This window comes from Chrysemys picta, chromosome 8 (assembly GCF_011386835.1).
Source record: "Chrysemys picta bellii isolate R12L10 chromosome 8, ASM1138683v2, whole genome shotgun sequence".
Classification (NCBI taxonomy): Eukaryota; Metazoa; Chordata; order Testudines; family Emydidae; genus Chrysemys; species Chrysemys picta.
The window spans coordinates 78,030,736-78,058,709 of record NC_088798.1 but is presented as its reverse complement, the minus strand read 5'-3'; the positions used below and the strand labels follow the sequence as shown (position 1 = coordinate 78,058,709).

Sequence of the window (27,974 nt, the reverse complement as noted above, 5' to 3'; positions counted from 1 at the left end):
AGCAGATTATATATACAATTGCAGGAGTCTGCATCGAAAATCTCCCTGCTGCTGGCTCACTTGGAAATTCATGTTCAGGGACCCATCTGCAGTATAGATCATATGTTATACACTTTATTTAGCTGGAGTGAGTTGAGTGGAAGAGTCATTAAAGAGTGCGCCTATGGCCCAGTAAGCAGCTGTATTCTCACTCGTCTCCTTTAGTTTCCTTTTGCTCTCTCTCCAGGATTGATTCCTCCTTTACTCTCCATTATCCCATGGTGCTGATGTTTAATGTTAAAGGGAGAGTCTACTCAGGGTCATGTCTGTGCACGGGGACTTCCCCTTTTGCTCCATATCACTCATACCATAAGCACATTGCTTAACCACAGCTTTACCAATGAACCAGGGGCCTTCCTCAGGTATATTTCACAACATCCTCATAAAAGTTGTACCACTGTCCCTGAAAGATGGTACCAAGTCCAACCCCAGATAGTCACATATGGGGAAGGCATTGTGGGAGCAAGCTGAAGGACAGGCACTGGCTTGTGCTGTGTATTTGTACTGTGCCTAGCATATTGCAGCCTTGATCTTGACTAGGGCCTCTAGGATCTACTATTATATATACAAAAGTAATAAATAAATAACCAGCAGGTTGAGAAACCCCCTATCAATTGATAATTGGGTGATATAACTTTGAGAGAGGAAGGATGGCCTAGTGGCTAGTGGACTGGCTAAGGACATGCGATTCAAGTCTCTGCTCCTCCATGGATTTCCTGTGTGACCTTGGTCAAATCACCTAGCCTCTCTGCCTCATTTCCCCACCTGGGGGATAACAGCACTGCCCTGACTCCCCAGGGATGTTGTGAGGAGAAATACATTAAGAGATACTGATGAAATACATTAAGAGATCTACTGATGAAATACTCGGTATAAGCAATAGGCAGGATAATGGCTGAGAATCCAGAATTCAGGTAACCACAGTCATGAATATTAAATACTTCGGAAAAATGTGAAACAGAATTAACCTAAAATTAAGAGCGGACCAAAAGTATTTGCTAGCATTTCTTTGCCATGCAAGTCATCGTCGTCTTTTTTTTTTTAAAGCTACCAGATACTGCAGCATACTGCTGTCAAAATGCACGTATAATTTGCAGTTATTTAATATTATTGTTTAATATTTGTATTATGCTGGCACCGTGATCCACACCCAAGGTCAGGGTCGCATTGTGCTAGGCACTGAACATACACATGCAAAGAGACAGACCCTGTTGCAAAGAACTCATCTAAATAGGTAAGACAAAGAGCGAGGCAGTGGTATTTTTGGTGAGGGACTGAGCCACAGGGAGATCAAGTGTCACATAGCGGCTGTGACAGAGCGATGATTTGAATGGAAGAGTGCCTTACCAACATGAGTATTTTTCCTCCCACAAATAAAGAGTACGAATATACTTGGGTTCAGAGTGACCCAAACTGATGGCATTATTATTTATTTATCCCCAAAATGCGTCAGGCGCTTTACAGTGATAAAATGAAATAACTCCTTGCCCCCAAAGAGTTTACAATCCAGGGTCCTGATCCTGTAAATGCTTGCTGTGTAGAGCAGTGCTAACTAGCATGAGTAGATTAAGTCAATGGAACTGCTCTCAGTAGTCAGGTAAATGTTCAGTAGGAAGTGTTGGTAGGTCCTATGTGATGGAGAAGACACTCAAGCGAGGCTATAACATGAACCAAGGAGGGGAGGGGTGAGAAAATGATGCTGGTTATAGAAAGAGGATTTTAATACTACTGTTTCAGAGTTTAAATGATTAAGGGCAGGCAATCCTAAAAGTAGATTTAAAAGAATCAATAATGGAGACAGGGGGGTGGGGGTCGGAGAAATAAGGGATGGGAATGACAATTGAATTATCAGTGGAATAATTGTAAATTAATAGTTGCATGAAATTGTTCCTGCACTTTCAAGAAGTCCCCTAAGCTGCCTGCAGGTTTTGTTAAATGGATTAACACTCCTGTTTCTGGTCACAGCCATTTCCTCATATTTTTGCATTAGGCAAATTTTATTGAACCCTTGATTGAATGAATGACACCTGAAATAAACTCCTATCTGTTGTGCTCTCAGATATACCTGCTTAAGTTGTCATGCAGTCAGGTCTCCAAGCTAAGTAGGGTTGGGTTTGGTCAGGATTTGAACAGGAGGCTTCCAGGGCAAATGTAAGTGCTGTAATAAGTGGTGTGAGAGGATTACAATCTGATGCTCTAACAGCTTGTGATTAAAGACTTGAAGAGTAAGACTAGTAACCTCCATGTTCTGGCCAAATTCTTCTTGGGGTAATTACCTACATGAATTTCCCCTGCAATTTCAGCTGGAAATAGTGTTCTCAAATTCATGCCCCAAACTGGTCTGTACTGTTGCTGTGCGTTGCTAAACAATTGCAATGTTTTATGCTAGAGATGGCTGCATTTCAATGGTGGGTGCAATTTCTGTGTATACTTTGGAAAGCACTGAAAGATTCTTTGGGATGAAAGAAGCCTAGATATGCAAGTGTAAGATTACTGTCATTGTGCCTCTACTGCAGATGTCCACTTTTGTGGAAGGAAATTGGTATCTTACGGTTCTCTCTCGTTCTTTCTCTTCTCTGTTTTTGTGGTTGTTTCTTGAGTATTTCTTAGATCCCATCTTCCCACATTTCTTGTTTTTGCTCTCCTCCTTGCAAAGATTGTGTGCTGTGACATTAATCCTTTCCTCTGAGAAGGAAGTCATCAATGTTGCTTATGATTTAGCTAGAGAGAGTTGATCTAGTATAGTAAATGACATGGAGAGAGTGAAGGACCTGGTTTGAGCATGAAACTTCTGAACTTCCATCCTGGTAATACATGGTGCTACGGTAATAGCAGCAGGTCGATGATAACTAAGAGGTCGTTGTAGAATATGGGCCCAAATACTCTCCTGTTCCAAGACCCACTTGGCATGGAGCTGTCAGGGAGCCAGTTATGATTCTTTAACTCTCTGGGCTGATTTGCCTTAGCATAGGCTAGAGCAGGCTAGAGGCTGCTGTAATGTACAGCCCCCAAATGACCTTACAGTAGCTGAGGATTGTTGAAGTACACTGTGCTCCAGCCACAGCTGCTCCTCCCCCCACAAACACATCCCTTATAAGGGCTTCTGGGTGCTGGCATAGGAGCCAGCTAGAAACACTCCAGTGCTGGTCCTAAATGCTAAGCTTTGTTTAGAGTGGTCATTACAGCACCTGTCCCAGATGAGTGACCGCCAGTTGGAAAAGTCATCTTTGCTGAAACGGAATGAAAAAGGCAAATTATTAGCCTGTTGTGTCCCTGAACAATGGGAAATCATGTATTAAATTGGAATAATATTAGTTTTACCATTTGGTGCAGATATTTCATTTTAATTTGGTTCCTTTTGTAACTATATCTGATTACAATTCACTTAGCACATATGTTCCCTTGCTCTGAAAAAGCAGGGGAGCTCAGCTGCAATATGAACAAGTGACTGGGAATCAGGAGATGATCTGCCTAAGGTCACACACCTCTCTGTGCCTCAGTTTCTCTATCCATAAAGAGTGGGGATAATGATAGTCTGATATTTACCCACCTTCATAAAATGGTCTGAGATGCATGGACAGTGCTATGGGAGGTATTTTGATTGTGAACATTCACTGTTTAGGAAAAGAGTTTGTGCTGAGGCTAGGTCTCATAAGGGCGGGACAGTTTTGTTTTCCCTTGTACGTTATTGTTTTCCATTATACATATGTGTATGTGCTGAGATAGGGATAAACCATTCTCATGCTTCAGGCTTTCAGCTGATTGCCATGGAGATCAGGAAGGGGAATCACAATTCTCCCTCCCATCCCCAAACAAGCTCGGAACAATTGGCTGGGTGCACTGTGGGGTTCCACTTCCCTGAAGCATCTGGCAGTGGCAGAGAATTTTGGATTTTGGGAGTCAATGCTTTAACTGGCCTGGTAATTCCTAGGAGTGAATGATTCCTCAGATTGTTCAGCAAGGGAATATGAATCCTCTCTTAGGGTAGTGGGTTAGGATTTTCTGAACTAGATTATTAATATAACTGAACAGATTCAGATCTGGAGAACCTGAGTCTGGAAGTAATTTAGTGCTGAAGCACGGGAGGGGAGGGAAGGGGTAATAGTATTTAGAATTCGGGCATGTTCCGTTTTCTCAGTGAATACTTCACTTAGTCCTAATATGCAGAAACACAGATGGGTGGTTTGTACAGAAGTGTCTTTTCTGGAGTAAACTTTGCTGTGGTTCCATGGCCCAGCCTGCTGTGAGGCATGTTGTGGTGTCATCCGGACCCCCATTAGTGTAGCAGTCACGTAGGTCTCATTACGATTTATCCGTTATGGCTCGTGCGTGGAACAAGGCTGAACAGCTGTGAACAGAACAGACATTTGGCATGTCCCCTTGTGCACTGCTGCTGTTAGAGCAGTCGATAGCCAGAACGCACACTGGTATGTGGCTCCTAGACAGCATGCCCTAATAGGGGTCCAGTTCACCCCACCAGCCCCTGCCCCAAACTCATGGAAATGATCTTTGTATGGGAAACTCAGTGGGGCTCAGAGGGAGGGGAATCCCTCCCCCAGTTCATGGGCCTGGCATAGGACCGCTCTGGAGCTCCTTAGTGCAGACATTCCAGAGCCTCCCTAAGCCCTGTGCATCCTGTATGTGTGAGTCTGTGGCCTTCGCATATGGGTCTGGCAACAAGGTGTCACCTCTCAGAGGGTCCTCATCTTTCAGGGCATGCTACACCTCTCACCTTTTCCCTTCAGCTTTTGGAGAGGGGAGGGCCATGCGTGTTTGGACATGGCTGGTGTTACTACTTATTTGGGGCCAGTTTTGTTCTAGGTGGATGGTTTGGGTTGGGTAGATCTTACATTTTGTGTTTTATTCTGGAGTTATTTTTGTCTGTGTCCATTTTAATTACTGTAAAGCACCTAGAGCTCCGGATAGATGCTTGCAAAGTATATTTGTGAACCAGGCCTCTGTAGTCTTTATGTCAGTTGGCCCATTTCACTCATAGGAAATATTCTCCCCTCTCCCCCCCCACACACAATGAAAAGAAACGAAATTATTTTAAGATGGCGCAGGTACTCAGAGAGGGTAAATCCTGGCCCCATTGAAGTCAATGGGAGTTTTGTCACTGACTTCAGCAGAGCCAGGATTTCACTGGGAATTGGGCACATATGTATCTTAAATTCGTAGCTGACTTGTTATCATCACGAGTCACCGCTGACTTGGTTTGAAGAAGACCATTAGAATTTTGGACAGTACTAATACCATGAGGAGGAGTCCCTAGAGCAGGAATTGAAGACGACAGCCCTACAGCTGCCTTTCCAGAGCCCTTCACAAGCCCTCTAGTATAAAAGGTGCGTTGGGGGTCAGGTGGCAGTACCTAGCCCTGCAGAGATAGGCAGGCAGGGACATGCTGTGTAACTTAAACAGGCCCTCAAGGCAGTCTAAATTACACTAGGAGGTATAATTGGGGGGACAAAGGCAGCTCAGAGCCCCCTGGGCTGTGAGTTCTATGCTGTGCCTCTCAGAGCACAGTGTCTCTCTCTCTCTCTCGGTCTTTACAATAGCTGCTTTCAGAAGAAGTTTTGTGCTGCTTACGTAAATCAATCATACTTTCTTAACCTCACTGGATTATACGAACCAGAGCAGAGGCATGGCAGCATTGTTCAGTTATATAGGCAAAACAGAACTCATTGCTGGAAATGTACAAACAGGTGGCAAATCGGTGTGAATTGAAACCTCTTAAAAGAAGATCTCATCCATTCAGGAAGGTGTAATTTTTTTCTCCCTCACAAAACTCCTAAGCACCTGAAGGAATTTTGCTACATTATTATTAAATATATAATAACAATAGTAAATAACTTAGATCTTATATAACCAAACTAATTGAGCAGGGATCAAGCATTGAAAAATTTCAGCCCTAATGGGGAATGTTTTGGAAAGTTCTGGTCATATAAAAACAGGGTGTTATAATGGAAACTGTTGCGCAACCTTAATGATAGAGGGAGCTTGCAATAAAATAGCCATGTGTGATAGATCTTCAGAGCTGCAGAAAAATCACATGCTTTCTCTTACTGTGTGTTTTTGATCAGATATCACAATCCAGATTTGATTTGCCTGGCAAATGTTTTGATTCTTGGAGGAGAAAATTGGAGGTAACCTTCTATTTTTGAGCTGGCATGTACTACATGGTCACTATTTGGCACCAATAGCAGCAGGCCTAAGAAGCTTAGACCCATGTGGGTGGCTGTATAGACACTGGTGTGGAGGGGCCATAGTACGCGGTGGATGACCATCCCATCTCTTCACTGCAGAAGAGAGGACCAGGGTGAGCTGCAGAACTAAATAAACACTTTGACTCTTTCAGTCCAGTTTATTCTTACGTACTTTCCAGTAAAAAAAAAAAAAAAAAAAAAAAAAGAAATATTAGTGCAGTAGTAAATAGGTACTTTGTACATTGTGGAGAATTCAGTGCAGAGCATTGGAGCGATCTTGGAGCTCTTAAAACTAGACTATTCAAATTCTGTCTGGCCAATTTAACAGCTACAGACTTAACTCTTTGCAATATCTTGTAGTTCGAGGCAGACACACACATAAGCACTGGATAAGCCTGAAATGACCTTGTGAAACCAACATGGGAATTTAATCCATTTCAGTAAACAAGAGGGAATTCTGCTTTTTTTTTCTTTTTTTTTTTTCCTTTTTGAAATCTCTTCTATCTTTTCCTGCTTACCATCTGTTCTTATTCTGATGTTCTTTATTATCTTGGAAACATTTCTCTTTTGCTTTTTATATAATCCTATTTTATTTGAGCTAACTTTTTTTAATTAAATGAGCGGTATTGATTTAATTTCTCAAGAAACACAGGGCAAATCCTGTGAGATGGATTTTCAGGTGATGTAAATCAGCCTAGTTGCATTGTAGTCAATGAATCTACATTGATTTACACCTGTTGAGGATTTGGTATCACATATTTTTCTGGCTAGATAAAGTTAGATTAGAGCTTGGTGAATGTTTTTGAGCAAATACTTTATTCACTGATAAATGCAGTTTTGGATTTGACCCAAACTATCGGAGTGGGACACAAATTTGCTGAATAGTTTTGGCCTCACACTCCAAAAAATGTTGGGGGCTAATTTCACAAAGGGACTTAGGTACAATTTGCAAGACAAGAGAAGGAGGTCAGACTAGATCAGGGGTTGGCAACGTTTGGCACGTGGCTCGCCAGGGTAAGCACCTTGGCGGGCCGGGCCAGTTTATTTACCTGCTGACGCGGCAGGTTCGGCCGATAGCGGCCCCCACTCGCCGCGGTTTGCCGGCCCGGGCCAATGGGGGCAGCGGGAAGCGGCGCGAACGAGGGATGTACTGGCCGCGGCTTTTCGCTGCCCCCATTGGCCTGGGACGGCGAACCGTGGCCAGTGGGGGTCACGATCGGCCAAACCTGCCGTGTCAGCAGGTAAATAAACTGGCCCGTCCCATCAGGGTGCTTACCGTGGTGAGCCACGTGCCAAACGTTGCCGACCCCTGGACTAGATGATCACAATGGTCCCGTCTGGCCTTGGAATTTATGATGGTACTGGTGGGTGCCCCCTCCCCCCATACCCTATAGTACTATGTTTAGAGTATTCACCTGGGATGTGGGTTGGAGACCCAGGTTCAAGTCCCCATTCAGCCTGATTTAGAGCAGGGACTTGAACTTGGGTCTCCCACATGGCAAGTGAATGCCCTAATTGCTGGAGGGAGGAAGTGTCTCTGTCTCCTGTTGAAGTTGTCCCACTCTGTATAAAACATTTAAATAATCTTTGGGCCAGAGAGAGAGACTCTATAGCTCAGTGGTAGGCGGACACCTGGGTTCCAGTCCCTGCTCCAGTGGACTATTTATTAATTTTAGGTGTCTCACTTTGGGTTCCAAAAATGGACATACTCAAAATTAGTTGACACTTCTGTGGCTTAGGTTCCCCATTTGCCACATTTGAGATATAAATACTTCCCTATGTAATCACCGGGGTGTTGTAAAAGTTAAGGGCCAGATATGCAGGAGAGCTGTGACACCCACAGTTCCATTTGAAGCCAAAAGGAGCTGCAGGTGCTAAGCACCTCTGCAAGATCGGGCCCTGAATTCATTAATGATGACTCCAAGGTGCTCAGCTATCACAGCAAGGACTATAATTACAATAACATACCAATGTCTTGTGAAAATAAATATCTTATTGCTAATACCTTCAGGAGGAGAAGCAAAGCCAAAGAAACTGCAGGATTAAATTGGAATTATAATGGATGTCCGTGTAGGGTTAAGTCATTGGTAGAAAGATGTACAGGGGAAATGGATTTGGGTGCCACTTTAAGCTTAGATTTTGCAGTGGGCTACAAGAAACCATCCTAAAATAAAGCTGCCTGCATTAAGATTTAATCCGTGAGCACTAAGCCAGTTGCCACAATAGACAACTTGATCCCAATCTTGCTTCCCTTAACATTAATGGCAAAAATTCTCATTGACTGCAGTGGGCAGGATCAAGCCCTCACAGGCCAGGTGATGAAGGCCATATAAGTACCTTGCTAGAGAGGTGGATGCTTATTGCACTGGGTGCATAAGTGCAGCAGAGAGGAAAAGAATGCACTTGTAAAAGTAGCCAACCAAATGCTACCAATTGAACTTTCAAGGGCAGAACATGTGCCAAAGTTTATGTAGCATCAGAAAGCTGTTATGAATGACCTTATGCCACTGAGCTAATTCACGGTGCTGGATCTGTTGTGAATATTGGCTGGGGGCCATTGCAAGGAAGTTTTTGCCAGTAACAGTGAATGTCAGCGGGACCACCCAGTTCTAGCGGGGACGACTTAAAAAAGGAAAGAGGATTGTGAAAGGGAAAAAAAGGAAGCTAAAATCAAGACTCTACCACTGAACTCTCTGCATGTGGAGCCCATGTGCAGGGGAGGGCTTGATTATGCCCTTCCTAATCTGGAGCCAACCAGTATTGTATTAACAGCTTCAGCACAATAAAAGAAATTAACCCCTGATGTAAATGAAGTCGGTGAGGTCTCACAATAGGTGAGCTTGACCCAATGGGCTAGAAAAAGAAAAGTATTGGAATGAAGTCACTAGTCTGTTAGAGCATCTGTACTTCAGCCTGGGAAACAAAGGGCAAGCAAATCCAATGAATAAGTGGTCCTTGTTGTACACCTTTAAAAGTTGGCTTGATAATCATTGAGCCATGAAGGAGCATTGTTGAGAGGTCACATCCAGCTGGAGGAGAAATACCGATGAAAGGCACAACAAGCCTTGAAACAAATAGTCATTTGTTGTCCAGTGATTTTTTTTTTCAGTATTCTCCCCCTGTAAAATCATTTTAGCCCTAACTATCCCTTAATGAAAAAGTCACATTTTACTTCATAAACTTTCTCTTTTGCTTGACTGAATTTAGTGCTTCTGAGTTCCTGGGTTGAAACCCTGGAGAATCAAATTTGTCTACAGGACAGGGAGCAGGGGTGCAAGCTGCACATCTTCTCCTGACCCACAGAGACCACCTATGTAGCTAAGATGGTAGGGCCATCTCTATGTCCTTACAGTCCTTGACCCAGCTACTGAGACTATCAACAACTCTGTAGATTAGTAATACAGGTGTAATGGACACCTGTTCTCTAGGCTCATTTTCTATAGACTTCAACAGGCAAGATATAGTGACAATTTCATTAATAACTTGGCTTGGATTCAAACCAGTGACTTAAAGATGGAAGCCTTTGTAACGTTTTGGCATCATGCAATGTTTTGTTTGCATGGTTATAATCTGTAGGCAGCATGATTTTCAACCTGTGACAAAGAAAGAGAGAGACTCAGGCAGAGAGATGTAGGCATAGAGAACTGACTTTACTGGTAATATGATCAGCACACAAAGAGAACAGCATCACAGCTGACAATAAGCATTTATCTGAGATTTAACTCCTGTATATTCAGATAAACAGAACAAGCAAAATAATCTGTAATAATTCTATCTGATAACTTCCCAAAATATTAGAAGCTGCTTGACTGAACACAAGTTATGTAAACCATCTAGGCCCTGTTTTTCCACAATTTTCATATGAAAAACATTTTTTTTTTTTTTTAGAATTTGTGAATTCATTCAAGAGTAAAATCTTGCTCTTTCTATTGCTGAACTTTTTCCTTGTATTAAAGGGTTACAGTTAAAATTTCACCCTGTAACAAACACTGCATTTTCACATGCTTGTCTCTGGTGACAACTAATCCCATTCAAAGAGAAACTACCTTTTCATCTGCAACAATTTCCTCTTTTTTTTTTTGTGGAAAAGGGCAAAATAATTGGAGATCAAATCACAAACATTTCAATTTTCTCAAAACTGGCACAAATGCCATTTTTGGGCATCAGTTGGGCATTTTATATCTGACACCTTCTGATCTCATTTTGACATGATGCTTAATATATCATGGTGTGTGAAATGAACACGGAAGGACATATTGCTTTAACAGAAATAGGATGTAAAGTGCTACATGGCTTGGAAAGTCACCTCAAGTAGATGCTGGGCTATTTGGCCAAATGCTAACCACATTTCTAAAAAAAATTGCCTAATTCTGGGAGACCCAGAGTGTGTCCTGAAGGCCACATACAGCCCATAGTGTTCTGATATGCAGCCATTCCTAACTTTGAATGAGAAGGGGAGATGCACTTAGAATGCAGGTCCCATCATGCAAAGCAACATCTTAATCCAAGTGTGTGTTATGTGGCTGAGTTGTGTCTCACTTCTTCTGAACCCTAGAATATCCATCGCTGGGGTATTTCTGAGGGGAGACAGGTTTGACCCTATAGTCATCCTTCTTCCTTCTCTCTTTCAGCTCCAGCTCTAAATTCATTTTAGTTAGAATGCATTAGCAAAGAGTTTTTCAGTGAACATCACTGAATTTTGCCTCGTGCAGCAACTCAAAGCACTCCAATCAATTCTGTAACTGGTAAGCTGAAAAAGAAATTAGATTCCAACTGTACTTAATTTCAGAAAGCATCAACGTAAGAGCTGTAAAAGCTTGAGCGAGAGGTACATTGCATAGCTGAGCTTCCTCTAGGCTTGTTGTGTGGAAGGCAGCTTGGGCAGCACCCCCAAGGCAGATATACTGGGATTCTTCCCAGTGAAGCCGAGTGCTACGATATGCCATATAAAGTGCAGTGCTTACTGTAAGTGGCCTGAGGTTGCAGTGACAGCAGTTCCTGTTCCTGTGGCAGGTGAGGCGCAGAGCTGTGCCAGCATTTTGCATAGAAGCTCACCAAAATAGCACTTGGTGCTATCTGAATGGTCCTTGAACGCAGACTGAGCTTTGGTTCCCAAAGCTACTCTCCTCCCCCATCATCACAGCACCTCCTCCATACCGCAGTTCTCTCCTCTCTCCACAAGCCCCTGGTCCTCTGCCCCAATACTGCCTTGCATGTCTCTGGTTGCCAGGATGCCTGCTTCTGCTGCCTTAGTTCTGAGTAGCTGCCTCTGTGCCTTCAGGAGGCGTCTGGCAGCCTCTCCTGCAGCAGGTTCTTATGGGGACTTCTAGTTCTTAAATGGGCTTATATGTAGGAAAGGAGGCCAGGATGTGCCTCTCCTTCCAAATAGCCTAGTGGGAGCAGGGAAACACGTTAGTTCCATCCATTGTCTCCTGAGTTCAGAAAGGGATTGACCATATTCCCTGCAGATGAGACTAGACTAGGGAACCTCGGGAGGCATGGATAGAGCACCTCTCTTCCAAGCATCTCCAAACACCCTGCAAAGGTAGGCAAGCAGCACTATTATCCCTGGTTGCAAAGATGGGGACCTTGAGGCATAGCGAGATTAAGTGACTTATCTAAAATCATGAGGCAAGTGGCACCAAGAGTCAGGAAGAGAAGCCAGGACTTCTGATGACCAGTCTTGCTCTGAACTGCATGTTTTCTACCTTGGTTTGTTCTACACCTAGAATATTTAGGACCATTCACCTCATAATCTGTTCCATCAGTGGAACTAAAAATTACTAGAAAGGTTTGAAAGAATAGAATCTCATAAAGATTTGAACGAGTGTCTTTAAAATATAAGGCAGATACATTAGCCACCATGCTACACAGTCTTTGAATAACAGCCCTGGGAATCCACAGGTATTCTTTTAGCCAGCAGAGGGCACCATAAATGTGCTAAACCTACCTTATATGAATGACTATGGCTTTTATTCTAAATGCTATAATGCTTTTAAGGCCAAATAAATGTTCCCCAGTTCAGACCAAGTCCTAGCTGGAAGATACATTTAGTGAAAATGAGACTTTGTTTGCAGTGTGTTTTTGCTTCTTCAACAACAGCTGTTGTTGGTGGGAGGGCTGTATGGGAATGGGGAGGGGTTATTGTTCTGTTTGCAGGTGGGATAGGAGGAGACCAAAGTAGGAATGGGCATGGGAAGAGAGAGGAGGAGAGCCACTGGAACTCTGCTCATCCACAAAGTTTGATGGGTTAAAATGACCTTGGGGTGACAGTGAGTAGGGTCTGTGCAAAAGCACTAGAAAAAGATGGCATTGTCAGAGTAATTTAGCAGTCTGCATTTGTATAGAGGAGGCAGGGCTGCCTGTTGGCTAGAGTAGGTGGTCTGAGAGTGGACTGCTGGGGCTGGTTTCTCAGTTGTACTTGAGGAATGCTGGCTAAGCCTTCAGAGTGTGAGTGTGTGTGCACGTAGGAACCCTTTGTGTATTCCTGATGCTGGACCTGACTCTGTACTGGCCTGCGGCCAGCATAAATTAAAGCAAACTCAGGGCTGCTTTTATACAATGTCAGCTCAACATGTCTGTTGGAGGTAGGGATGCAATGACCTTGCCCCCTTTCCCTTGACTTGTACCCACCCCCTTGGCCAGGAGCCGGGTTTGAAGGATTTCCCAACAGAATGAGAATTCACTGGGTGGAGCCACAGGCTTCTCAGGGCAGATTTGCACTGGCATAGCAGTACACAGCTTCCCTAATAGACCTGAGAACTGGACCCTATGGCTGTGTTCATAGGTCTACCATTGACTCATTTGGGCAAATAGTTCATCCCTTCTGTGCCTTTGTTTTTTTCCTTTTATCCAATGCTCCTAATCTGTGGCACTACTAGACATAGGGCATGCCTATGCTTCGAGCTGGAGGTGTGATTTCCAGCTCTAGGAGACATGCCTGCACTAGTTCTGATCGAGTCAGCATGTGTAGCCATGGTGGCATGGGCAGCAATAAGGGCCAGCTGCCCGGTGTACGTCCCTAGCATCTTGAATGGGTACGTACTTGGGGATGCCAACCCCTCCTGCCATTTGCGCTGCCATGGCAACATTTCTATTTTAGGGCACTAGCTCGCTCAGAGCTAGTTGTGAGTGTTTCCTTGATCTGGAAATTATGCCTCTAGCTTGAAGTGCAGACATACCCTTAGTTAGCTGATATTTGTGAAGAGCTGTGAAATTCTCAGAGGAAAATGCCCCAAATGCTTTTATCAACACACAAGTTGTATTGGTAAAATAAGTTCTAAATAGAGCCGGTTGGATTTTTTCCCCCAAGGATAATATTGGCTTTTTGGTGGGGAAAAAAATCAAAACCACCAAAATATTTCAGATGAAAAAATGAAATAGTTTGATTTGAAAATGCCTCGTGGGAGTTGGAGTTTGGGTGTCTCATGCTACTTATTAGGCTGGACTCCCTGATATAACTTCATCACCCATGATGCACCATGTTCAACCCTCTTGGAGAGGAGAGGCAGTGCATTGTGGGAATATCATGGATGTGACATATCATGCAAGATGAAGTCTGGCTGGGGACTGGCTGATACAGGAGAATGGGGACATGAGTTCACCACAGCAGTCTATCCAAATAGAAATATGACAGGCTTTGGCTGAAAATGCCTCTGTTTTGGCTGTTCAGTTTTTTAACCCAAAAAACAGAAATTCTCCATGGAAAGCAGATATTTTCACTAAAACAGCATAGCCTCATCAGAAACCCAGTTTTCCATTGACAAACAGTTTTGATGGCAGATTTTTGACTAGCCTTGGTTTTTAAATAGATTTACTAAGTGGGTGCAGTTGAGGTACAGCCACCCCATACTTACTGTGCAGTATAGACCTGCATAGAGAGTTGCTGAGCAGTGCTCTCGTCTCTGAGCCCCTGCTGTGATTTTGAATACATTTGCTTCTTTCTGTCACATTAATTTCCCAATGTGCTTCCAAGCACAAAGAAGCGAATATGTCATTGTTAGCTCAAGACACATCCAATCCAGTCCCACTTCTAACTAGGTTGTATAACCTGAACCTAACAACATCCTGGCTGGCAATTGACTTTGCAATAAAGAAGAGGAAACAGCAGCAAATAAATGGTGCACTATGTTTCAACATATGCCTAAAATATCCACTCTGGAGGTGGTCTTGCAAATATTTCTAATTGTAATTGACATAGGGGAATTTTGCCAAAACCATGGAAGCAAAGGACCTATTATTAGCTACCTTTACAAACCTGGGAAAGAGCCATCTTGGATATCCTCTTGTTGACCTTATTAACTTTCATGTCTTTAGAAGGTCACAGAGAAAATCATTAATATTCAGTTGGTTCAGTGGATGAAAGGTAATAAGTATTTCCTGCTTATCAGAGTGGGTTTTGAAAGGACTTTGAATCACTTGATTTGTTTATCTTTTGAAATCAATAAGGCCCTTACTAAGAGGGATTTTGTATTTTTATTTTAAATTTGGGAAAGGCGTATGATCTGTTATCTAATGAGGTTCGGGGCCTCTGTTAAACTGTATGATACAAAGCAAAAAGTCAGGAAATTCCAAAGTCCAGCTTCCAACGGCAGTGTTAATTTGGCCATGTTGGGGTCTCATATATCTCCTAACACTTCATGACACCAACAATAGCATTAAACGGAAAATTAAAAATAGAAAATTCTATATTTGTAGAAAATACAGGGTGCTGGATTAAAGACCAGATCTTGTACACGATTGGGCATAATTAGGACTTCAGTGGCATTACTTACCTGCTTAAACATGTGCATAGGTGTTTGCAGACTCATGACATAAATGTGTGCAGGACTGAGCCCCAGTGTTGCAATCAGAATGGTGATTTTGTTGCACTTCTTGGCTATTTCCTTGATTTTTCTTAACTATGCAACATTAAAGTTTCACTAACACAGATTTTTTTCATTTAATATGAACATGATCTAATCCTTAAAATTCTTCTTAAAATTAATTACTAATTCTGAAAGCTACTTTAAAAAAAAAGGATTTTTAATTAAGTGGACTGCACAAAGCATGTGAGAAGATACTGTAGTGTACAATCCCTTATTGTCTGGAGATGGATAAGATGTCATCTCTAGTTTCTATGATTGTTTGCTTGAAATCAGGTTTGGGTTGAGTGGCCACAGTCTGGGTCTTTAGACAGGTAAAACAAAAGAAGCAGCTCTACTCATGGGTGAAGAGAGAGATTTCCCATGTTCAGAAATGCACACATTTCTAGTGGAGCATTTGGGATACATCACTCATTTAAAATGCTCACTGGTTTTCTAGCAGGGATATTATTTAATCCCACACATAAACTTTTATACTGCTAGTTGTATTTTTACAATGGCTTTGTAGCTGTATATCATTACATCTTTCAGTAATAATAGGACTGTTAAATATGTATGGGACTGCTTAAAAAGAAAAATAATGCAACAATAAAATATGAAATCTGAACTTGATACTGTCCTTTAGTTACTAAGATTTTATTGAATATAAACCATTATTGACAATACAGTTGGTTGGAAGGACATACTGCTAGTTACTATGAGTGGCTGAAGTTCCCCTTCATGGAGAGCATATTAGTAGAAAATGATTAATAGACAGTTTTGCACCCTAATCATGCAAAATGAAATAAACACAAAATTCACAACACAATGGTGGAGGGTATATACTGTGGCTACATATTCCCTATGTCATAGGGAATCATCTTCCAGTCTTCTGGGATTGTCCCAAATTGAAAGGTTTCTGGCCTGGTGTTAGAAAATGATGTAAGAGTAATTTCAGTCGCTATCTCCCCATTCATTCCTATTATTACAATGTTAGGAAAATGTCCTGATTTGCCAAAATTAAACAAGGGTTTAGAATTTTTTGTCACTGCAGACAATAGTGCAGTTTGGCCTGATCCTTCAAACACTTACACGTGAACTTACCTTTATGCACGTGAGCAGCCCTACTGAGGGGTCTGCTCATTTAACTTTGGGCCTGAGCCAAAGTCCAAAGTGGGAAAGGATCCCACTGATACCATGGGGTTTGGAACAAGCCCTATACATGTTAGCAGGCTCGAGGCCTATGGTTGCCAAACCAAATAACATTTGTGGAAATGTGGTTGATGAGAAGAAAAGAAAAGAGAAACATTCTTTTAAATGTGATGTTTCAATATACAGCAATAATAGATATTAATTAAAATGCTTACGTTTTCAAGAGTAGCTGGTAACACAGAGATGTTTCCATTCTCCTGTTTGTTTGTAACTGCAATAAGAATACTTTTTTTTTCCAAAAAAAAAAAAAAAAAAAGACACTTGTCTTTAGGTGACCCGCGGGACTGAGCTTTGGTTACCATACATCAGCAGGCCAATATTACTGATTCACTTTTCTGGAGACTTATGAAATGGAATCTCTAGTATGGTATGCGAGTATAGGTTTCATTTGATTAAATGAACAATATGTGACATGTTGATTGTTGATTATATTGCTATTCAGTGCTATGGGCCAGATTCAACCTAAACTGGCACAGCTAATTCACCCTGGCCTTGATTCAGCAAAGCATCCCTTTTCAATAAAGCAATTAGGCACACGCTTATCTGTAAACCGATGCTTAAATTCCAGTGATTTCAGTGATTAAGTGCTTTGCTGAATCAGGGCCCGTGTGTCCAAGGGGGAGAGCAGGTAGGGCTATCTCTGCTTACTCTCTGACAGGGCTTCTGCCCCAGGAGAGCAGTTTTGAAGGTATGTCTTCACTGCACTTAACTCGAGTTATCTACGGTCAAATCAACTCCTCTTGAATTAGCTCATGTGAGAATGCCCCTCTGGGAAGCAACACTTCAGCTGCACAGAGTGTGTGTAAGCTGCTGTAAATTGTGTAGCCCCCTCCCCGAGGTGTGGCTCAAGCCTCCTGCCTGGGGCTGGCTGTGTTTATGGGGAGCGGCTTCTCTCCGCACATGTCTTGAGTCCTCGTCAGTTCTCTTCAGTGACACCTGGTACCTGCATCCAAGGTACCTTTTCACTGTGACCATGACACACAAGGTGCTGTCCCTTGGGAAAATGAATAGTGCTACCACTGCCAGCAAGGAATATAAATCCCCGTACACAAGAAACAATGAGGTACATCACCACAAACCCCAGCAAAGAAATGTAACACCCAAAAGTAACAATATGACAAAGGGGGACTTTACCGGGACCATGAAAATAGGCTCTGGGGAGGAAAGGGTTAGGATTAACTAATCTTTAACCTCAACAACTCAATATGTTTCCCACCTCCCAACACGCTCAGCACTTCCCAACCCCTAGCTACCTCCTGGGCACCTTGCCAGCAGATGGCACGCTGAGATTGAGTGCAGTGGCCAGTTTATACAAAAAGGGCCCCCTTAAGTGTCTTGGCCTCTGGGTGGGGCAGAATCCCTCCCTGGCCTGCAGTCCCCTGGAGGGCACAGCTGGCTCTCAGTAACTGGTACGAGGTTGGATCTCTGCCATTCTTGATGCTGGTTTCTGCAGGGCTGGCACTGCCTGACCCATGCACTAGATCCCCCAGCAGTTCAAAGATCCCCTTTATGGGGAATGGGAGTTAATCAGAGACTCCCTTAGCTGTTCTGCTTCTCTTGCAGTTCCCAAGATCAAAACTAAAACTAAATCTACACTATCTGTCTGAGCCATGTCACCCATGAGGAAGCCTTCCTATTGGCCTCATATGGAGTATTTAGTCCATTCTGTCCCCACCCCGGACTCTAAGCATGCATGAAATGGTAATCCACAGAGTAGGACCCCCCTAGAGGCTCAGCCCAAATAGGGGTTACAGTTGTACTATACCCCGCTGTAGCCTATACCCACTGATGGGCAGGCCAACTCAAGATAAAAGCACCAGCCTGCTCAGATTAAGGATTTGGATGGATGGGACTCAAATTTCTTCTGCAATGAAGATAAGCCCTAAACTGTGGTGAAGCCCTGCTGAAGGAGGCTACGCCAGAGGCAAGCCACTTAACTTCTTTTGGTTGCAGTTTTCAGGGGTGGCAGGTTTGTATAATTTATGGTGGTGCCCAGAATGAGTCCCAGTCCCACCCTCCACATCTGATATTGGTGCACATAACAGAATTAATGGGGTAGGGCCGAGGGGCTTGGACTATGGGAGGGGGCTCAGGGCTGGGGCAGTAGGTTGGGGTGTGGGGGGTATGAGGGCTCGGGCTGGGGATGAAGGGTTGTGGGTGTGGGAGGGGCTCAGGGCTGGGGCAGAGGGTTGGGGTGCTGGGTGAGGGCTGCGGGGTAGGTTGTGGATGAGGGGTTCACAGTGCAGGAGGGGGCTCAGGGCTAGGGCAGAGGGTTAGGGTATGGGGGTGAGGACTCTGGCTGGGGTGTAGGCTCTGGGGATGAGGAGTTCAGGATGTAGGCAGGCTGCCCAGGGGCTGGGGCCAGAGAGGAGGACTCCCCAGCCCCCCCAGCGCACTCCCCAGCAGCAGCACACTCACCTGGCACCGTTACGGCACGTACTCCTAGGGGCCAGGCCCTTCTCAGGTCCAGGAAGCCCCCTCGCCTCCCCTGTGGTGGGTGCTGGGGTGGGAAGGAAGGGCTGCCATCATGTGTGCACCTCCTCCCTCCGCAGGCGGTGGCTGCTGCTGGCATTGCTCCCTTTTGTAGCCAGCAGCGACTGACAAGGAAGCGCAGCGTGGAGCATCAGGGCAGACACCCGCTGCCCAGGGTGAAGACAGGGATGTTCCCAGGGAGGTGCGTGGGGGTGGTAGGCGGGGCCAAGGGAGCGACCCGGGCCCGAATATTGGTGGAGCTGGGCCCCCAGGCTCTGAATTTGCTAGAGCATGGGCACCATGGGACCATATAACTCACTGCCCCTGGCAGTTTCCCCATCATTCCAGGAGTGCCATGAAGGTTAATTAGCTGAAGAGTACTATGAAAATATTAATTTAAAACCCAATCTTGCACTCTACTAATATGCAGACTGATCCTTACACCCATGCAGAGTCTTATTACAACCAATATGACTCCATACATGCACAAGGGTCTGCCCCTGCAGTTCAGACTGCAGGGACAGTGCCCAAGTATTGTCATTATTAAGCATATAGATGACCTTAAATCTGGATTTAATTCATCTGGTATTTTGTATTTATTAGACACATCTCCTAGCTTCCTCTTCTAAATTTGAGAGAAGAACTCTGCTCTAAGGGGATAACAACAGAGGCCGTAATCCTTCAAAGATTTATGCATGTACTTTAATTTTAAACTCACTGACTAATCCCATTGATTATAGGACTATCAATACGACTACCCACAGTGCATAAAATAACTCATATGTGCAAGTCTCTGCAGGATCAGGGCCTATAATACTCCCAGTGAGCTGTACACATAGGTCAAGGAGACTGGGAAGGAGTTATGGTCCTTCTGGACATGTGAGTTTGTGGGCTAGTGAATAGGGGGAAACACTACTTATGTAGAAATCAAACGTAGCCAGGGTAAAGCAGGAGTGAGACTATGCCAATATAATAGGTATTTTTGTGTGATGGTACAGTCCAAGTGAGGCTTGGCAAATTTGTGGCCTTGGTGACTGGAAGCCTCCCTCCAAAAACCCCCAAATCCCACCTTTTTATTTTTTCTAGAAAAATTCTGCAACTCATTAACATGTGGTGAAAGCAATGCAATCTTGATTGCAAAATCTCTTTTAAATCTTAATATTATGGAGTCAAAGTCTTAACTGCAAAGCCCCTTGTTTTTGTGGTGTGAGGCAGAGTGTCAACATTATTTGAACATCTCTTTTTTGGTACACCTCTACCCAGATATAACGCTGTCCTCGGGAGCCAAAAAATCTTACCGCGTAATAGGTGAAACTGCGTTATATCGAACTTCCTTTGATCCGCTGGAGTGCGCAGCTCCCTCCCTTCCCCCCGGAGCACTGCTTTACCGCGTTATATCTGAATTCGTGTTATATCGGGTCGCGTTATATCGGGGTAGAGGTGTAGTTTCATTTCCTTTGTTAGAAGTTTCATTTGGGTGAGTGGGGTGGGGAAGAATAATAAGAAGGGGAAATTGGCTATTGACAGTGCAGGTCTAATCTTGCTCATTTTACTCTCAGACGTAGCCCCAATGATTTGGGTGAGTATGATTAGCAGGACTTGATTAGTTCAGGGTGGGAAGCTCCTTTAACCTTGTGTACTGTATAGCATGTGGATGAGCCTGCTATTTCTGCTGTTAGTCTTTAATCTGCAGGACGTTGCTTCTCGCTGTTCCATTTTCTGAGAGTGAGAATTATTGCTATTGTAGTTGAATAATTCCTTCATTGAGTTTGTCACCTTGAATGTGTTGATAGACAATCACTGTGTCTCCTTGAGTCTTCTCTTCTGCAGTCTGTATACGTTTAACATCCCCAATCTCTTCTTGGCTCTCTTATCTGAACACTTGGGATACAAATATCATAATTTCCAATGTTTAACAAGGGCTGTAAAGTCGATCCTGCATTCTATAGACCCATGATCTTCATTGATGTGGCAGCTACATTGAATAAAAGTTTTTGTTGATTAAGTTGCTCAGTGAGGGGCTGAGTTTTGAGGACGGACGGACTATTTTAAAAATTTTTCCCTCCTGCTACTGTTCAGTGTCTTGTGTCTTTTCACCAACTTGATAGATGCGCAAGTATTTGAAAGTAAATGCTCTTTTCAGGTTCTGACTTTCCGGTAGCATTTGACTCTACAGCGAGAAACCTGCACTGTTGCAAGATGATGGAAGAAGGGACTGAAGTGGTCTGGGTTTGCTTTGTGTGGCCATCCATTCCTGTATGTGTCCCAGATTGGAATGGTACAGAATTGGGGCTTACCTACCCCTTTTCCTTTGTGAGTGGCATCCCTCTGTGCATACTTGCTCCTTTTCTCTTTGATTTATACATGAATTCTACTGTTTCCAAGCTAGAAGGACCAGAATTTTATGGCCCAAATATATTAGGCACAGAAGTAGCATTTCTCCTTTGGCTGAAAATCACCCCATTGTAGAGGTGCAGCACAATGCCTGACCATCACTAACTTCCCACTTGTGTCCTCTTTTGCTGTGACTCTCACCCCACATGTAGATGGTCCACAGTTTAGTTCATTAGATCCCACTGACACCAGAGAATTTAGCCAATAAACATTGTTTGCCTTGGCCAAACTAAAACTGCACCAATGTAAAGTAGGGTTTTTTAGTAGCTCAAGAGTTCTGTGTGTCTTTTGCTTGGTGGATGACAATATGCCAGACTCTCTTAATTTATTATCATTTGAGGGTAATCTGCCATCGAAATATAGTCTAAGTCTCATGGGTAGAATCAAACAAAAGGTAAAAAAGGCTCCTCTGAGTATCATTAGATTTAGATACCAGATTGATTTCTATTTTTTGCCAGCTACTTCTCAGGTATTTGAAACTTGAATTAATACAGGTAATTAATGTCTGGGGCTGAAGTGTTAAAGGGGCCTTGATGATACTTCCACTCTGAAACCCATTCAGAAAGGCCTACTAAAGAAAGTTCTTGGTTGACTAGTCGTCTGATTTATACTGAGTTGGGATGTCTCTAACTGGAGGCAGAAATTGGTCTGTGCTTTGGCAAATATGGGAAAATGTAAGCTAAAGCTGGATGCTAGATCTCCAGAAAGGTGTCTGCTCCCAAAGGGAGTTGTTAGTTCTTTAAAGCTTCAGTTAACTAAAGTTAATTCTGCTCAAAGAGCCAAAGGCCATAAAAATAGTGGGAAATGGCGAAGCAGAGGAACCCTGCTGATAATCACTCATTCTGGAAAGCCTGCTCTTGCCCTCTGGTCCATGTGGCCTTGTTCTCAGATAGCCAGCTCAGGCAGATGCATCGGAATAGACCTTATGCAATCAACTGACTCTGCTACTCAGAAAAGCAGATTTTTCTAACTCAACAGATTTTTCTCTGTGTGTGTATTTAGAGTCAGATCTATTGACTGTAGTGACAAAAATAGGGTTTTTCTTCCTTTTTTAATGAAGTTGGCAGAACCAGCACAGCTATTGGAGCTGGAGCTGGGATTCTTCCTTCTGCATTATCAGAATTGTTTACTGTGTTCCAATTACAGACCCAATCACTCAGACTTGTGTAAGCCTTTTGGCAGTGGTGGAGCCTACCCAGGTGTCAGTGAGCGCATCATTTGAAGACCGTGGCATTGTGCAGGTTTAAATCAGGACAGAATTGAGCCTGCAGGAGCTTTTATTACTGAGAATGATACATGAGAAGAATGAAACCCAGTTTCTTTGTCAGCACCTAGGTAGAACTTTACTTGGAGCACTTGAACCTGCAGCCTTTATCCACATGACCACCAGTGAAGTCAAGCCACAGTAGACTATTACTGTGTGATGCGCTCTTTGGCAGGCTTGGTTTGTTGTTTTCGTAAGCAAGATGCTGTATCTGTTTCATGGTCTATTGTCTCTCTCTTTTCATCAGATGTTCCTTGCCGAGGAGAATGTGGATTTTCGGATACACGTGGAGAATCAGACACGAGCAAGGGACGATGTGAGCAGGAAGCAGCTTAGACTCTACCAGCTGTACAGCAGGACAAGTGGGAAACATATCCAAGTTCTAGGCAGGAGAATCAGTGCTAAGGGGGAAGATGGAGACAAATATGGTAAGAATATTAACCATGACCCATCCAGGGTCAGTATAGAGGTTTGAAATGAATGTGTGAGAACAAATGGAAAGATGGGTCACAGCCTTGCACTAGAACAGGCTTCCTGTATCTTAGCTTATGCAAGGGCTGCATCAGAAAAATGAAGCTGTGAAATTGAATTGGAAAACCTGTTTGTTCCTGAAACCCTCTGAGATGTCCTTGGCAAAGATGCTTTCAATCAACTTGATGCAGACCCCGCACTAGCAGGGATTTAGAATTGGATACTGTAAGGTACTGAGTGCCTCTCCCACTCAAATAAATTGGAGTCAACAGACATTTCAGCGTCTTGCAGGATGAGATCCAGGGAATGAAAGAGCCCATCATTTTAGTTTCCTGTGAGTGCACCACTCAGTCTAGCAAAATACACAACTGTATCCTATCAAAAGGAAAATAGAAGCGTTTTATGAAACTTCATCTGTGTAATCCTATTTCTTTCTCTTTTCTGAACACTGCATGTTGTGCCTCATTGACTGTTGCCCTATGGTTTGGCCCATTGGTTGATATGTCACTGCAGAAATTCATGAACATATATTGTCTCTGACTGTGTATGATGTACATACGAGCATTGGGATGTGGGGTGAAGGGGGAACTTTTTTGAAAATAATTCTCTCTCTCAGGGAACTGCAAACATTAACGTGCAGTACATGCCTGGCATAGAGGTGTGCCACACAGGGACTGCCTCTGCTAATGTGCAAGGAGCACGTAAAGCGGGGCAGGTTAAGGCCTGTGTGCCACTGGAGAAATAGTTCAGAAATAGCTGATCTTTGTGAAAATGACCCTTCTGGTATTGCCAAAGCCCTAGTTAGTTCTATAACATGCCCTTTACATAGCTAAGAAAGGCCAGGTGGGTCGGCTTCTGGATGCTGCCTTTGTTTTTCCAACATTTCTAAGTAATGTGGGGTGGAGAAGACCATTTGGTTGCTGATTTTAGGCCATTAGGCTGCTTTTGTCATGTTTCTGTCCCTTTTGTGCCTGCACAGTCATCACAAGTGCTCCTCCTAGGCCCCAGGATGGGAAATACATTCCAGAAGAGGAGGATGCTGAGGTCCCATAGGGAACAGTGCAGTGGCCAGGAGGGCCAAACCTGGACCTGCACCAAGTGACTGGCAGCATGGAGCCCTGCCTTTTTGGGGGTCCCCTCCTGTCATGCGCTGAGGTGCTCCTCCCTCAATGACCTGCTGCGGCCCACCCACCTTGGAAGCCCAGTCCACTCCCAGTTGCTGAAAAGCTCTCTATCACCCTTGTTGTGACCCACCCCCAGTAATGACAGCCCCCCCCAACCCATCTATTCCAGTTACTAAAACCCTCTTGCATCATCCTAATAACAAGCCTCCCTGACCAGCTGCAAACCCCTCCCACCTCTAGATGGGCTGTAAGGGTTGTGGAAACCTGCTCACCATCACACATGGCAGAGGGACACTCAAAGCATGATAATCCATGTGGCAGTGAGTGGGGGCCTTAGATGCAGGATGTGGCCCCTGTGATAATGGAGTGGAGATATGTCAGAGTCAGGGATGTGAAGAACCATCTGTGCAACAGCCAACGCTGACTACCGAGGCGACGGCATAGAATGAATTATTTTCCAGAAATGCCTCCAGAGGCTTTGTTAAGGCGTCACCTCTGATCAGGAGGTTGTTGGTTAGGTGTATCTCTAACACAGAGTCTGGAGGACATCTTTGTCTCACACCTGTTGGTTGATCCTTTCTCCTGCTTCACATCCTCTCTTCTTCCTCCTTTGGAGTATAATTTTCATCATTTCTGAATCTGGCCCACTGAGTCAGAGTCAGGATTAGATTTTTGGGAATCCCTGATTCCCAGTCCCATGCTTGTTCCTCTGGAGCATGCTCCCTGTCTTGGACTATGCTGCCTTTCATAGGGTGAAACTCTCTTCCACCTGATCCATTGGTCAACACAGAAAGAGGCAATAACATTGGCAATGGATGTAAAAGAGAGTCACAGTGTTGCAGGGAGAGTGGGAGCCTGTCTGAGAAGTTGCAACAAAGGAAAAGGTGCCCGAGCGTATGAAATAGCTCCAAAGGCTGCTGCTACGGGCACAAGTCTAGAGAAGAAGGAAGTGTGTGGGAATCACAACCGGACAAAGGTATAATATGGTGTGTTTTCCACAGGCACCTCCAAACACTGAAGAATTACTTAAGAGAGGATGCAGGCTGGTGGGTAGGTGGGGGCAGTCTTCCCTAACCTGGGAGTTTGAACCCTTTCATCTGCCTCTTCCAGATGACACTCGAACTCCCCAGCTGCTGTGTCACTCTTTAGATGGGAGGGTGGTTTAGGGCTTAGTCTTCAAGTGAAGAGATGACCTTCCTTTCTGAATATCCAGCATCCAACTAATTCATTACAAGGATGGAGAGGGTTTTATTTGGGTTTTCAGGGAAGGGAGAGTTGGCTGATTTATTGCAGGCCTTACTGACTTGTGCAAACTTTCTTTGCCTCTTGAGTAAAGAGGATGCACAGAAATGGAGTCAAAATGAGGTCCCAGGCAGTGCTGTGGTGATTTCAGAGCTCATAGACTCATAGATCACTACAGCACAATTTCATGCAGCTTCAGATCAGTAAAATAACAAACTGTAATGTGTATTAGACCAGTGGTTCTCAAAGCCGGTCCCCTGCTTGTTCAGGGAAAGCCCCTGGCAGGCCGGGCCGGTTTGTTTACCTGCCGTGTCCACAGGTTCAGCCGATGGCGGCTCCCACTGGCCGCGGTTTGCTGCTCCAGGCCAATGGGGGCTGCGGGAAGGGTGGCCAGCACATCCCTCAGCCCGCGCCACTTCCCGCAGCCTCCACTGGCCTGGAGCGGCGAACCGCGGCCAGTGGGAGCTGCGATCGGCCGAACCTGAGGACACGGCAGGTAAACAAACCGGCCCGGCCCGCCAGGGACTTTCCTTGAACAAGCGGCGGACCGGCTTCGAGAACCACTGCATTAGACAGCTGCTGTAGGAAGAAACCAAGATCTAAACAGAGGAAGTATGGCAGCTTAACCACCTGATATGGGTGTGCATATGCCATTTGTAAGGACAAATACAAGTTCTGAGGTCCATAAAATAGCTAATGTAATAATCTGGGGATTCAATTTTGGGTTTGTGCAAAACAGCCTTTGCTCTGAGGCCAGGATCTGGCCCCATGTGTCTGATTTATTAAACAGAAAATTAAGTCTGTTAATAGAATTAATTGAGTCAGTTTAATCCTTTTAGTCGGATGGATTTTATCCCTTCTCAAACATATGAAAATCCATTTGAACAGAAGTCAATTATCAGACTAAATTAAATCTAATAACAATGCCTACTGCTTTCAGAAACACTAATTAATCTAAATATACTTACCTATCTCACTAGGGGGGTGGTGAGGCTTAATTGCTGTTCCTAAAGTGCTCTGATATCCTCAGATAAAAGGCGATATATAATATGCAAAAATACTGTCTCTTAACCTATTTAATGAAAAGACTGACAATCTATTTACAGATTACACGTTTATTTTGGACCCTTTAATCTATTCTGATGTAGTTTGCTCTGGCCCAGAAAAAACAATATTCTTGTTACAAACTTATTACTACTTTACCAGGTGTCTAAGTGGTTCTTTTCATTCACAAAATGAAATGGGCTGGAAGGGGGTGGGGGGAGGGAAGAAGGACTTGGAACCTTTTTATTCTATCTCAGATAAATGGTACAGATAGGCGAGATAGAGATCAGTGACCTGAAACACTAGAGCCTTTCATTTATTTTCATTTCACAAAAGGCAGAAGACATTCTATACTGTTTGTTCACTATCTTTGTGTCCGGTTCACTTGGTTGGATGTAGCTCTCTAGGATGGGTGAAGGCACTTTGGCTCATTTGTACTTCACAGCTGTGTGGTTTTGTTTTAAAGTATATTTGTCACAGTCTAAGGTTGTACCGGAGGGTGTGTGTGTGTGTTTAAAGTTATATCCAGGAGAAGTGATTTCCCTGCCCTTCACTGTTGTGTGGCATGCTTTGCACCAGTTGACCCCTTGGCTGGTGCGTTCCTCCCCAGAGATGGCAGTATTTCAGTGGTGGGTGACTTATGGCCGGATCAAGGTCTTGCACCACTTAAGCCATAAAAATAGAGGCTTAAGTGAGACCTTGTGCTGGCCCTCTGTCCTGGGATTAATTTTACCCATAGTGAGTAAATTGCTTTGGGATTCTTACGGATGGAAGGTGTTATATGTAGGTTTATTATTATTATTTTATTATAATTTGTTATTGGAGGGTATTTTTCTCTAAAGCACAATCATGCCAGTATTGCACTAGTGTGACCCTTGTCAAAATTTTCCACAGGAATGACCCCAACGCTCCAGTTTACAATAGTGTTTTGGGCTAGTGCGGTAATCTCCTTTATAATTGGGGACAGCATCAAAAGTGAGGAGCCCCCCATCCTAAACTGTCTTTCAGTTTCCAAGCCCTTCATCTTTAGACTTCCAGCCTCTCTGAGTACCTGATCCCAAGCCCATTAAAGTCCGTTGAAAGACTCTTGCTGACCACCTTGGGTTTTGGATCAAGCCCTAGTTGCCTGTGAGAAAAGATGGGCTATACATTGTTGACAGAATATTAACAAGTCTGGGCCCTGGCAGATCCTGGCAGGAAGCAAATTCCAGAGACAAGGAGAATATCCTGTGTCAGTAGCTCCCCCTGCTTATCAAGGAGGATCATCTCCAGTGTCTCCACTCACATCAGCTATGGCATTATGACCCAGGGAGAGAGTCAGTCTCTCCGGTAGTCAGGTCTTGAACCTTAAAGGTTAAATCTGGCACTGGTATACCACCTGGAATCTTATGGGGAGCCAGAGCAACTCTGAGTATCGGTGCTATATCCCCTGTGTGATGGACCACTCAGCTGTGATCACTGCATTCAGTACTAGCTTGAGCTTCCAGTTGGTGCCGGTGTACAAGCCCATGTAGAGCATTTTATATCAGTATAGACCTCAGACACAATCCTTCCCTGCTGGAGACTTCCATTTGTGGAGTAGGTGGGCACAGTGCTGGGGGGTGGGAAGGGTGTGGAAATAGCCTCCTGTATTTGCTGAATTCCTTCTTAGGTTTTAGTCAGTCTG

General features: G+C 44.0%; 1 protein-coding gene across 2 annotated transcripts in view; it reads left to right on the top strand.

Annotated features, from left to right (window-relative positions):
- The window catches only part of FGF18 (fibroblast growth factor 18), a 107,557-nt gene that overhangs the window by 26,248 nt on the left and 53,335 nt on the right, over positions 1–27,974 (top strand). The window contains exons 1-2 of one of the 2 annotated variants that reach the window (XM_065554844.1): positions 2,078–2,190; positions 22,675–22,855. In XM_065554844.1, coding sequence (XP_065410916.1) covers positions 22,675–22,855 — 181 coding nt within the window. In that variant the 5' untranslated portion in view covers positions 2,078–2,190. Of the gene's footprint in view, positions 1–2,077; positions 2,191–22,674; positions 22,856–27,974 lie in introns of those variants that run through there. The other variant, XM_008179587.4, reaches the window with a different exon arrangement.